General features: G+C 48.9%; 1 protein-coding gene across 6 annotated transcripts in view; it reads right to left on the bottom strand.

Moving 5' to 3' along the window:
- Positions 1-1,020: 1,020 nt before the first annotated feature.
- The window catches only part of fancm (FA complementation group M), a 42,423-nt gene continuing 30,986 nt past the window's right edge, over positions 1,021-12,457 (bottom strand). The window contains exons 15-23 of one of the 6 annotated variants that reach the window (XM_084393709.1): positions 12,374-12,453; positions 11,433-11,504; positions 11,276-11,356; positions 10,498-10,654; positions 9,379-9,485; positions 8,920-9,285; positions 4,093-4,393; positions 1,969-2,260; positions 1,021-1,350 (exon numbers count right to left, since the gene is read on the bottom strand). In XM_084393709.1, coding sequence (XP_084249835.1) covers positions 1,260-1,350; positions 1,969-2,260; positions 4,093-4,393; positions 8,920-9,285; positions 9,379-9,485; positions 10,498-10,654; positions 11,276-11,356; positions 11,433-11,504; positions 12,374-12,453 — 1,547 coding nt within the window. In that variant the 3' untranslated portion in view covers positions 1,021-1,259. The remainder of the gene's footprint in view (positions 1,351-1,968; positions 2,261-4,092; positions 4,394-8,919; positions 9,286-9,378; positions 9,486-10,497; positions 10,655-11,275; positions 11,357-11,432; positions 11,505-12,373; positions 12,454-12,457) is intronic. The other 5 variants (XM_084393710.1, XM_084393711.1, XM_084393712.1 and 2 more) reach the window with 5 other exon arrangements.

The raw sequence follows: 12,457 nt of genomic DNA, 5'->3' as shown, positions 1-12,457 counted from the left end.
CCCCATCTCTAGAAGATCTCCTCTGATCTGTTCCCCGACCCCAGAGTAAACCCCATCTCTAGAAGATCTCCTCTGATCTGTTCCCCGACCCCAGAGTAAACCCCATCTCTAGAAGATCTCCTCTGATCTGTTCCCCGACCCCAGAGTAAACCCCATCTCTAGAAGATCTCCTCTGATCTGTTCCCCGACCCCAGAGTAAACCCCATCTCTAGAAGATCTCCTCTGATCTGTTCCCCGACCCCAGAGTAAACCCCATCTCTAGAAGATCTCCTCTGATCTGTTCCCTGACTCAAGAGTAAACCCCATCTCTAGAAGATCTCCTCTGATCTGTTCCCCGACCCCAGAGTAAACCCCATCTCTAGAAGATCTCCTCTGATCTGTTCTCTGACCCCAGTGTAAACCCCATCTCTAGAAGATCTCCTCTGATCTGTTCCCCGACCCCAGAGTAAACCCCATCTCTAGAAGATCTCCTCTAATCGTGTCGTTTATTCCAGCTTTAAGACAGACGAGAACAAACACACACTTTACCAGCTGATTACTGATGCTCGTATGATGAAGATCCAGTGGAGTCCAGTGCCCTCTAGTGGCTCAAAACCAGACCTCAACCTGACTTACACACACACACACACACTCTCACTCAGTAACACACTCAAACTCACACTCTCTCACACTCAATAACACTCAAACTGAGAAACACATCTCAAACTCACATACTCGCGCACACACGACACACTCAAACTCACACACTCAGACACTCACACTCAGTAACACACTCAAACTCACACACAGACATTCTCACACTCAGTAACACTCAAACACACTGAAACACACACTCTCACACTCAGACACTCAAACTCACACACACACACACACACACACACACACTCACTCACTCACGCACACACACACACACACACACACTCACTCGCACGCGCACACACACACTCTTACACACTCACTCTCTCTCTCTCTCTCTCTCACACACACACACTTATGCTGAAGGAGAAAACAGCTGAGCAGTTATTAAAAACAGAGCTCTTTTATTTCTCAGAATGGCACCTGTAAACATAAATACTTCATGACAGAATTACCACTATGGCAATATTCATGATCCGATCTGTACAGAACTTTCCTTAACAGAAAACATACACATACTGACATCACAATATAATCCTGATTATTCCCCCGTCTGTGTGACATCATAATAATAAATCAATAGTTCATTATGTGTTAAAGTGCAGAGAGTGAGTGAGTTAGCATTAGCAGCAGTAGCTGTAGCGCAGACAGCGGTAGATGCCCTCGGCTCGGGAGCGGCTCACACACGCACACGCCTGCAGATCCTGCACTGAGCTGAAACACACAGCAGAAACCAGAGTCACTTCACTTCAAACCTGAGTCAGTCCAGAGTCACTTCATTTCAAACCTGAGTTAGTCCAGAGTCACTTCAGTCAGTCCAGAGTCATTTCACTTCAGTCAGTCCGGAGTCACTTCACTTCAGTCAGTCCGAAGTCACTTCACTTCAGTCAGTCGGGAGTCACTTCACTTCAGTCAGTCGGGAGTCACTTCACTTCAGTCAATCCGGAGTCACTTCACTTCAGTCAATCCGGAGTCACTTCACTTCAGTCAGTCCGGAGTCACTTCACTTCAGTCAGTCCGGAGTCACTTCACTTCAGTCAGTCCGAAGTCACTTCACTTCAGTCAGTCCAGAGTCACTTCAGTCAGTCAGTCCGCAGTCACTTCACTTCAGTCAGTCCGGAGTCACTTCACTTCAGTCAGTCCAGAGTCACTTCACTTCAGTCAATCAGTCCGGAGTCACTTCACTTCAGTCAGTCCGGAGTCACTTCAGTCAGTCCGAAGTCACTTCACTTCAGTCAGTCCGGAGTCACTTCAGTCAGTCAGTCCGGAGTCACTTCACTTCAGTCAGTCCGGAGTCACTTCACTTCAGGAGCGGGTGTGCAGTCCACGTACCTGTGGATCATGTGACCGACGGAGCTGTAGCGATGGCACATGTTCAGCGCAGTGATGTAGCTCACGTTCGGCAGCGTCAGGCAGAACTGAAGAGCCTGCTGCCGGTGACCTTTAACCTCCAGGGGTACGTTGATAGCCTGACCTTTCCTGTTCTCCACATGCGTGAGGTCACTCAGAATCGAGGCGGTTTGGTCCGGGCCGTTGCTGACCAGGAGCCGAACGCCCGCCTTCACCAGCGCCGCTAGTGTCCCGTCGTAATAGCGGCTACGCTGAAACACTCGCACTGCCTCGCCTGACATCATGAGAGAAAAGTGTGCCGTGATCATGAGTGTCTGACATCATGAGAGAACACTGCATCACATGATCATGATCTCAACTCAAGTCAAGTCTTCATTTATACAGCGCTTTTACAATATAGATTGTTTCAAAGCAGCTTTACAGTGATAATAGGAGATTACAGTAACAGATTGTTTTGGCTTTACAGCAGCTCTAGAATAAAGTTATTGTCCAGATAAAGTTAGTTTTGATTGATTCACTTCCGTTGCAAAGATCATTAGTAATTAACTTTAGTAATTAACTCCGGCCGCTCATTTGCACACAACAGTGCCTGGTGGCTCGAGAACCCAAACCCTGAAATAGGTTCCAAGGTGCAAGTCTTGACATTTAAAAAAAGGTAATCTCTGCAAACCTCAAAAACGCAAACCTGTGAAAACACCGACGGCGTTCACACGCATATTACGCGTTCAGTCTATAGGTATGCGCGTTTGAATATATATAGGCTCAGGCATGTAGTCTTTCTTTAGTGTGTCTGACATCATGAGAGAGAACACTGGCTACGTTTAAATGCAACCAAATAATCCGTTAGTAATCGGATTGACGGCCCTATCGGATTGAAAAGCCTTCATGTAGAACACCTTACTCGACCGATTGAGCTCGATCCCAATGAAATTTCAATCAGATTGAAAGGGGTGGTTTATTCCTTTTCTAATCTGATCGATAGAACATGTAAACACTTGATCGGATTGAAAACTGAAACTGAAAGGACTGTGCTTGTGCAATGACGTTGAAATAAATAGCGTAATGACATGATGCACAGAACGGAATTCCGATTTAAAGCTTGTGACAAACACACATCAACCCGATGACGTTTAGCGTTCATGTAAACACTACGTTCGGATTCATCAATCGGAATAAATTCAATCCGACTGAAACAAAAGTTGTTCATGTAAACGTAGCCACTGAGTCACGTGATCATGAGCAGTGTTGGTAATCAGATTACTTTTTCAAGTAACTAGTAAAGTAACGCATTACTTTTTCAATTTACAACAAAATATCTAAGTTACTTTTTCAAATAAGTAACGCTAGTTACCTCTTCACATTTATTGACTGACAGCTCTCCTGTCCCCATGTTGAGAGAAATAAAGTGAGGAGGTGTTGTGTGTGTGTGTGTGTGCTGTGTAAACATGATGGTTATTTCAGTTCTAGACTAAATATGAACATGCATTTACTTGTCTCACTTGCACCAAAATATTCAGTGTTCCTCAAAATGAATAAAAACAGTAAAATGCAATCTCAGAATTTCATAAAACTTTTATAACTAACTATATTATTACACAAATATACTTTACATATTTAATCTCCCTTTATTAACCAATGTCTTTGCTGCTGACCTTCAATTATCTAATTCAACCATACTAATAAGCAAAAATGACAAGATTAGATTTAGAAATAAGAGTGTTGAACTTCCTTCTCCTGTATCCTATAGTTCTTTAATCCATAACAGCAGCTGAAAGGTTTGAGTGGCGCCCTCTACTGTACTCCACTGTACTCTGCCTCCACTGTACTCTGCCTCCACTGTACTCTACTGTACTCTTCCTCTGTACACTACTGTACTCAACCTCTACTGTACACTACCTCTACTGTACACTACTGTACACTAACTTTACTGTACTCTTCCTCTACTGTACACCACTGTACACTAACTTTACTGTACTCTTCCTCTACTGTACACCACTGAACACTACCGCTACTCTCATTCACATACTCACACTCACTCTCACACACACACACACACACACACACACACACACACACACACACACACACACACACTCTCTCTCTCACCAGGTTTGCTGCGCTCGCTCTGCACGATCACACACACGCGCTCGTACTCCGCCTGCAGCCGCTGGATGCGCTCCGTCAGGCGTCTGCGGTTCTGAACGCTCGAGACCTCCGACTCGCTCTGCAAATCCACACACATGCGGCTGCTCACGATGAAGTCTGCGCTGACCAGAGAACACACCTGAACCTGCAGGCCGTGGTGCAGACGCAGACGAGACACGACCTCTGACCCTGCGCTGATGCAGCGGCTGTCCACTAACACTCTCAGAGGAGCGTCTGACACACTCTGGATCGACTCGTTCGCCTGCAGATGAAACACACATGAAACCGTTAAATATACTATATTGCCAAAAGTTTTGGGATGTCTGCATCCCACGCTTTACACCACTGCATCCCACACTTTACTCCACTGCACCCCACGCTTTACACCACTGCATCCCACACTTTACTCCACTGCATCCCACGCTTTACACCACTGCATCCCACACTTTACTCCACTGCATCCCACGCTTTACACCACTGCATCCCACACTTTACTCCACTGCACCCCACGCTTTACACCACTGCATCCCACACTTTACTCCACTGCATCCCACGCTTTACACCACTGCATCCCACACTTTACTCCACTGCATCCCACGCTTTACACCACTGCATCCCACACTTTACTCCACTGCATCCCACGCTTTACACCACTGCATCCCACACTTTACTCCACTGCATCCCACGCTTTACACCACTGCATCCCACACTTTACTCCACTGCACCCCACGCTTTACACCACTGCATCCCACACTTTACACCACTGCATCCCACACTTTACTCCACTGCATCCCACGCTTTACACCACTGCATCCCACACTTTACTCCACTGCATCCCACGCTTTACACCACTGCATCCCACACTTTACACCACTGCATCCCACGCTTTACACCACTGCATCCCACGCTTTACACCACTGCACCCCACGCTTACACCACTGCACCCCACGCTTTACACCACTGCACCCCACGCTTTACACCCCTGCACCCCACGCTTTACACCACTGCATCCCACGCTTACACCACTGCACCCCACGCTTTACTCCACTGCACCCCACGCTTTACTCCACTGCACCCCACGCTTTACACCCCTGCACCCCACGCTTTACTCCACTGCACCCCACGCTTTACTCCACTGCACCCCACGCTTTACACCACTGCATCCCACGCTTTACTCCACTGCACCCCACGCTTTACTCCACTGCACCCCACGCTTTACACCCCTGCACCCCACGCTTTACACCACTGCACCCCACGCTTTACTCCACTGCACCCCACGCTTTACTCCACTGCACCCCACGCTTTACTCCACTGCACCCCACGCTTTACACCCCTGCACCCCACGCTTTACTCCACTGCACCCCACGCTTTACACCACTGCATCCCAAGCTTTACACCACTGCATCCCACGCTTTACACCACTGCACCCCACGCTTTACACCACTGCACCCCACGCTTTACTCCACTGCATCCCACGCTTTACACCACTGCATCCCACGCTTTACACCACTGCACCCCACGCTTTACACCCCTGCACCCCACGCTTTACTCCACTGCACCCCACGCTTTACTCCACTGCACCCCACGCTTTACTCCACTGCATCCCACGCTTTACACCACTGCACCCCACGCTTTACACCCCTGCACCCCACGCTTTACTCCACTGCACCCCACGCTTTACACCACTGCATCCCACGCTTTACTCCACTGCATCCCACGCTTACACCACTGCACCCCACGCTTTACACCACTGCACCCCACGCTTTACACCACTGCACCCCACGCTTTACACCCCTGCACCCCACGCTTTACACCACTGCATCCCACGCTTTACACCCCTGCACCCCACGCTTTACACCCCTGCACCCCACGCTTTACACCACTGCATCCCACGCTTTACTCCACTGCACCCCACGCTTTACTCCACTGCACCCCACGCTTTACACCCCTGCACCCCACGCTTTACACCACTGCATCCCACGCTTTACACCACTGCACCCCACGCTTTACACCCCTGCACCCCACGCTTTACACCACTGCATCCCACGCTTACACCACTGCACCCCACGCTTTACTCCACTGCACCCCACGCTTTACTCCACTGCACCCCACGCTTTACACCCCTGCACCCCACGCTTTACACCCCTGCACCCCACGCTTTACTCCACTGCACCCCACGCTTTACTCCACTGCACCCCACGCTTTACTCCACTGCACCCCACGCTTTACTCCACTGCACCCCACGCTTTACTCCACTGCACCCCACGCTTTACTCCACTGCACCCCACGCTTTACACCACTGCATCCCACGCTTTACTCCACTGCACCCCACGCTTTACTCCACTGCACCCCACGCTTTACACCCCTGCACCCCACGCTTTACACCACTGCACCCCACGCTTTACTCCACTGCACCCCACGCTTTACTCCACTGCACCCCACGCTTTACTCCACTGCACCCCACGCTTTACACCCCTGCACCCCACGCTTTACTCCACTGCACCCCACGCTTTACACCACTGCATCCCAAGCTTTACACCACTGCATCCCACGCTTTACACCACTGCACCCCACGCTTTACACCACTGCACCCCACGCTTTACTCCACTGCATCCCACGCTTTACACCACTGCATCCCACGCTTTACACCACTGCACCCCACGCTTTACACCCCTGCACCCCACGCTTTACTCCACTGCACCCCACGCTTTACTCCACTGCACCCCACGCTTTACTCCACTGCATCCCACGCTTTACACCACTGCACCCCACGCTTTACACCCCTGCACCCCACGCTTTACTCCACTGCACCCCACGCTTTACACCACTGCATCCCACGCTTTACTCCACTGCATCCCACGCTTACACCACTGCACCCCACGCTTTACACCACTGCACCCCACGCTTTACACCACTGCACCCCACGCTTTACACCCCTGCACCCCACGCTTTACACCACTGCATCCCACGCTTTACACCCCTGCACCCCACGCTTTACTCCACTGCACCCCACGCTTTACACCACTGCATCCCAAGCTTTACACCACTGCATCCCACGCTTTACACCACTGCACCCCACGCTTTACACCACTGCACCCCACGCTTTACTCCACTGCATCCCACGCTTTACACCACTGCATCCCACGCTTTACACCACTGCACCCCACGCTTTACACCCCTGCACCCCACGCTTTACTCCACTGCACCCCACGCTTTACTCCACTGCACCCCACGCTTTACTCCACTGCATCCCACGCTTTACACCACTGCACCCCACGCTTTACACCCCTGCACCCCACGCTTTACTCCACTGCACCCCACGCTTTACACCACTGCATCCCACGCTTTACTCCACTGCATCCCACGCTTACACCACTGCACCCCACGCTTTACACCACTGCACCCCACGCTTTACACCACTGCACCCCACGCTTTACACCCCTGCACCCCACGCTTTACACCACTGCATCCCACGCTTTACACCCCTGCACCCCACGCTTTACACCACTGCACCCCACGCTTTACACCACTGCACCCCACGCTTTACACCCCTGCACCCCACGCTTTACACCACTGCATCCCACGCTTACACCACTGCACCCCACGCTTACACCACTGCACCCCACGCTTTACACCCCTGCACCCCACGCTTTACACCACTGCACCCCACGCTTTACACCCCTGCACCCCACGCTTTACACCACTGCACCCCACGCTTTACACCACTGCACCCCACGCTTTACACCCCTGCACCCCACGCTTTACACCACTGCATCCCACGCTTTACTCCACTGCATCCCACGCTTTACACCACTGCACCCCACGCTTTACACCACTGCATCCCACGCTTTACTCCACTGCATCCCACGCTTTACACCACTGCACCCCACGCTTTACACCCCTGCACCTGCACCCCACGCTTTACACCACTGCACCCCACGCTTTACACCCCTGCACCCCACGCTTTACACCACTGCACCCCACGCTTTACACCCCTGCACCCCACGCTTTACACCACTGCACCCCACGCTTTACACCACTGCACCCCACGCTTACACCACTGCACCCCACGCTTTACTCCACTGCATCCCACGCTTACACCACTGCACCCCACGCTTTACACCCCTGCACCTGCACCCCACGCTTTACACCACTGCACCCCACGCTTTACACCCCTGCACCCCACGCTTTACACCACTGCACCCCACGCTTTACACCCCTGCACCCCACGCTTTACACCACTGCACCCCACGCTTTACACCACTGCACCCCACGCTTTACACCCCTGCACCCCACGCTTTACACCACTGCACCCCACGCTTTACACCCCTGCACCCCACGCTTTACACCACTGCACCCCACGCTTTACACCACTGCACCCCACGCTTTACACCACTGCACCCCACGCTTTACACCACTGCACCCCACGCTTTACACCCCTGCACCCCACGCTTTACACCACTGCACCCCACGCTTTACACCCCTGCACCCCACGCTTTACACCACTGCACCCCACGCTTTACACCACTGCACCCCACGCTTTACACCACTGCACCCCACGCTTTACACCACTGCATCCCACGCTTTACTCCACTGCATCCCACGCTTACACCACTGCACCCCACGCTTTACACCCCTGCACCCCACGCTTTACACCACTGCACCCCACGCTTTACACCCCTGCACCCCACGCTTTACACCCCTGCATCTCACGCTTTACCCCACTTTAGCAATATAGTGTATGTAGACATGCATGATGAGCTGCTGAGTGTCTCATTGGAGTCTCACCGGTTTCTCCATGTGAAAGTCGAGCTCTTCCGACAGTGAGGCCTGATCACTGAGTCTCTGCCGCTTCTGGAGACACTGAGGGACTTTAAACACAGAGTCTCGTCCCTCACACTCCTCCTCTTCCTCACTGGAGTCCTGAACACGCACGATCCGGGAGCGTTTGCTTCTCTCCGGCTGAACCGTGGCGTTCACCGCTCGGATCCGAACCCTGCGACGCGTGGCGTAGAGTTTCCGGCCGTCGACGTACGAGTCTTCAGCGATCAGCTCCACGGGCTCTTCATCACACACACTCTCCTCCTCATCTTCATCTTCACTGCCATCAAACACAAAGCTGTCTTCTGCGTACGTCTCGTCCTGTTCTGGCACCTGCGGCTCACACAAACACAGAGTTTGATTGGATAACAGTCAAAACAAGATATGATGATCGTCCTGATCTTTAACGAAGCGTATGGCACTCACCTGTGAGAAGACATTGACGTTATGTTTGGGTTTATACGTCATTCGAACCCGGTTCTGCACCGCTGGACTCCTCACCGACTTCAGATAGAACGCCTGCATCTCAGAGTCTGATGAAGGGAACATGACAGAATTTCAGAAATGAAAATGAACCTTACTTGATATTTCTTCTGAGACTGGCTTTTATTACAGGGAGAGAATAGAGACTGATGTACCAATCAAAAAATACAGTAAAACAGTGAAACATTATTCCAATGTAAATGTTAACGCCAGAGGAGAACTGGCCCCTGACTGAGCCTGGGTTCTCCCAAGGTTTTTTTTTTTCTCCATTAGGTCACCTGATGGAGTTTTTCGGTTCCTTGCCACTGTTGCCTTTGGCTTGCTCAGTTGGGGATATTTGGGGATATTTAATTTAATTAATCAATCAACAATACTATTGATCAGCATTACCAAACGTGGACGGTTTCCACTAGAAACAAACATTGATGTATTATTTTAATCTAATACTGTGAAGCTGCTTTGATACAATCTGTATTGTGAAAAGCACTATATAAATAAACTTGACTTAAATCATCTGTTCTCTATGTGAATATACAGTAAAGTGTAATTTATTCCTGTGATCAAAGCTGAATTTTCATCATCATTACTCCAGTCTTCAGTGTCACATGATCCTTCACAAATCACTCTAATATGAGGATTTGATGATCAAGAAACACTTATGATTATTATCAATGTTGAAAACAGTTGTGCTGATTCAGATTTCAGTGGAAACTGTGATACATTTTATTTTCCAGGATTCTTTGATGAATAGAAAGTTAGGATATAATCTTTTGTAAGATCATATATGTCTTTACTGGCACTTTTGTTCAATTCTTGTTGTATAAAAGTATTAAAAAACAAACAAACTTTTGAGAAGCCGTGTCTGTGCCAGTGTGTGTTCAGCTGATCTCCCCATTCAGACCATGAGAGCACTGGGTCGTGTGTGTGTGTGTGTATGTGTGTGTGTGTGTGTGTGTGTGTGTGTGTGTGTGTGTGTGTTCAGCGGATCTCACCGTTCAGACCCTGAGAGCACTGGGTTGTGTGTGTGTGTGTGTGTGTGTGTGTGTGTTCAGCGGATCTCACCGTTCAGACCCTGAGAGCACTGGGTCGTGTTGACCACAAACCCCTGCAGTGAACTGTTCTGTTCATCTCCATCATCTTCATCTGACGAAACCTCTTCGTCTTCCGAGAGTTCGGCCTCCTCGTCCAGAAAGTGCCGGGCCTTGCGACGCAGAACCTTCTGGAAGACATTTAATATTCAACAATATTATTGATCTGCCTGCACTGACACCATTATATGAGAACTGAACTGAGCTGGACGATGACATCACTGTTTTCTCCAGAGCGGATATATGTATATAGATAGCCTAAGGCACACCTGTGCAATAATCATGCTGTCTAATCAGCATCTTGATACGCCACACCTGTGAGGTGGATGGATTATCTCGGCAAAGGAGAAGTGCTCACTAACACAGATTTGTGAACAATATTTGAGAGAAATAGGCCTTTTGTGTACATAGAAAAAGTCTTAGATCTTTGAGGTCAGCTCATGAAAAATGGGGGCAAAAACAAAAGTGTTGCGTTTATAATTTTGTTCAGTGTATATAAATTTATAGCGTTTTTACAACAAAAATGAACCATCACTGAACTTACTTAAGCTGGACTGTGATGCTATTTTCTTCTAGAAACAAACTTGGTTGCATTATTTTCCTGTTATCTCTGTAAAGCTGCTTTGAAACAATCAATATAAAGCGCTGTATAAAATAAAGCTGACTTGACACAGTAAATGATGCATGATAATCAAAGGCATGGCGCTTCTTCTGTGTGTTTGGGTATCGTGTTCCAGTGGTGTGTGACGTACGTGAGGCTTTCTGCCGTGACGGGGCTTCACGTCTCCGGGCCGATGAAGGGTGACCTCCTGAAAATCATCACTGTCCTCCGACTGAAAAACAGAAGGACTAAATAAAAACGATGGTGAAGACACGGTGTTCACGCGAGCAACTGAACTGCAGTCGTACCGTGTTTAACGCAGCGGCGGGTTTCCTGCGAGCCTGAACGGGAGACTCCACGTCACTGCAGATCTTTGACTGCTGCGGACACACACACACACACACACACACACACGTTTGGCATCACTTCTAAATCGCTCTTTATCTCAGCATGAGAAACTTATTGCTTTCATCCAAAGATGCAAATTAAACTTGTGTGAATAGTCAGAATATGGCATAAACTTCTGCATATCAAGCAGTGTTTCCATCCCATGTTTTCAAGGGAACAAAATCATCACTTCCTGGGAAACTGGCGCAAAATATCAGTAATAAGAGGTAGAATGTTGAACAAAAAGTGAAGCCCATGACTCTTCTCTCCTACATAAGAAATGATTATGAACGCAATAAATGAATGCAATTGTGAGAGACATTATGATACTAAACGCTTTACAGTAAGGTCCCATTAACTAACAATGAGCAATGTATTTGTTACAGAATGTATTAATCTTAGTTGATAAAAATAAAGCTGTCAGCTCAGATCCATTAAACAATATTAACAGATACAACTTTTGATTTTATCAATGAATCAGTAAATGATAAAAGTATCATTAACTAAGATTAATAAATTATTAGAAGTGTTAACTAACATCAACCAATGGAAGCTGACTGTAAAGTGTCACCAAATCATTCTGATGACAGACTTTGACTTTGTGTTTCATCTGAGATGCTGCGATGCCATTGGTTACTCCAGTTATCCAATCACAGCCTCTGCTGAGTCACATGAGGTTTGAGGGATTTATTCAGTAAAAGTGTTTCCATCTTAGTTTATGTCCATGACATCTTATCAGATAAAAAAAATAATCCGCCTATAATGAGAGCACATGTTTTTATGAGCATTTTAAGTGCATCTTAGTGTTAATGTGGAGGGAAACAGAGCTAGTGTCACATGACCAATCTCACAGTAATCTGACCTCTGGAGAAAACACCGGATTGGCTTTTTGAGCTGAAGTCCGGAGAGGCGTCTCGCCCTCGCTGTCGCTGCTCAACACGCCTGA

This window comes from Rutilus rutilus (assembly GCF_951802725.1).
Source record: "Rutilus rutilus genome assembly, chromosome: 21".
In the NCBI taxonomy this organism is placed as follows: domain Eukaryota; kingdom Metazoa; phylum Chordata; class Actinopteri; order Cypriniformes; family Leuciscidae; genus Rutilus; species Rutilus rutilus.
Note: the sequence above shows the minus strand (reverse complement) of the source record. Positions and strands in the feature narration are given on the sequence as shown.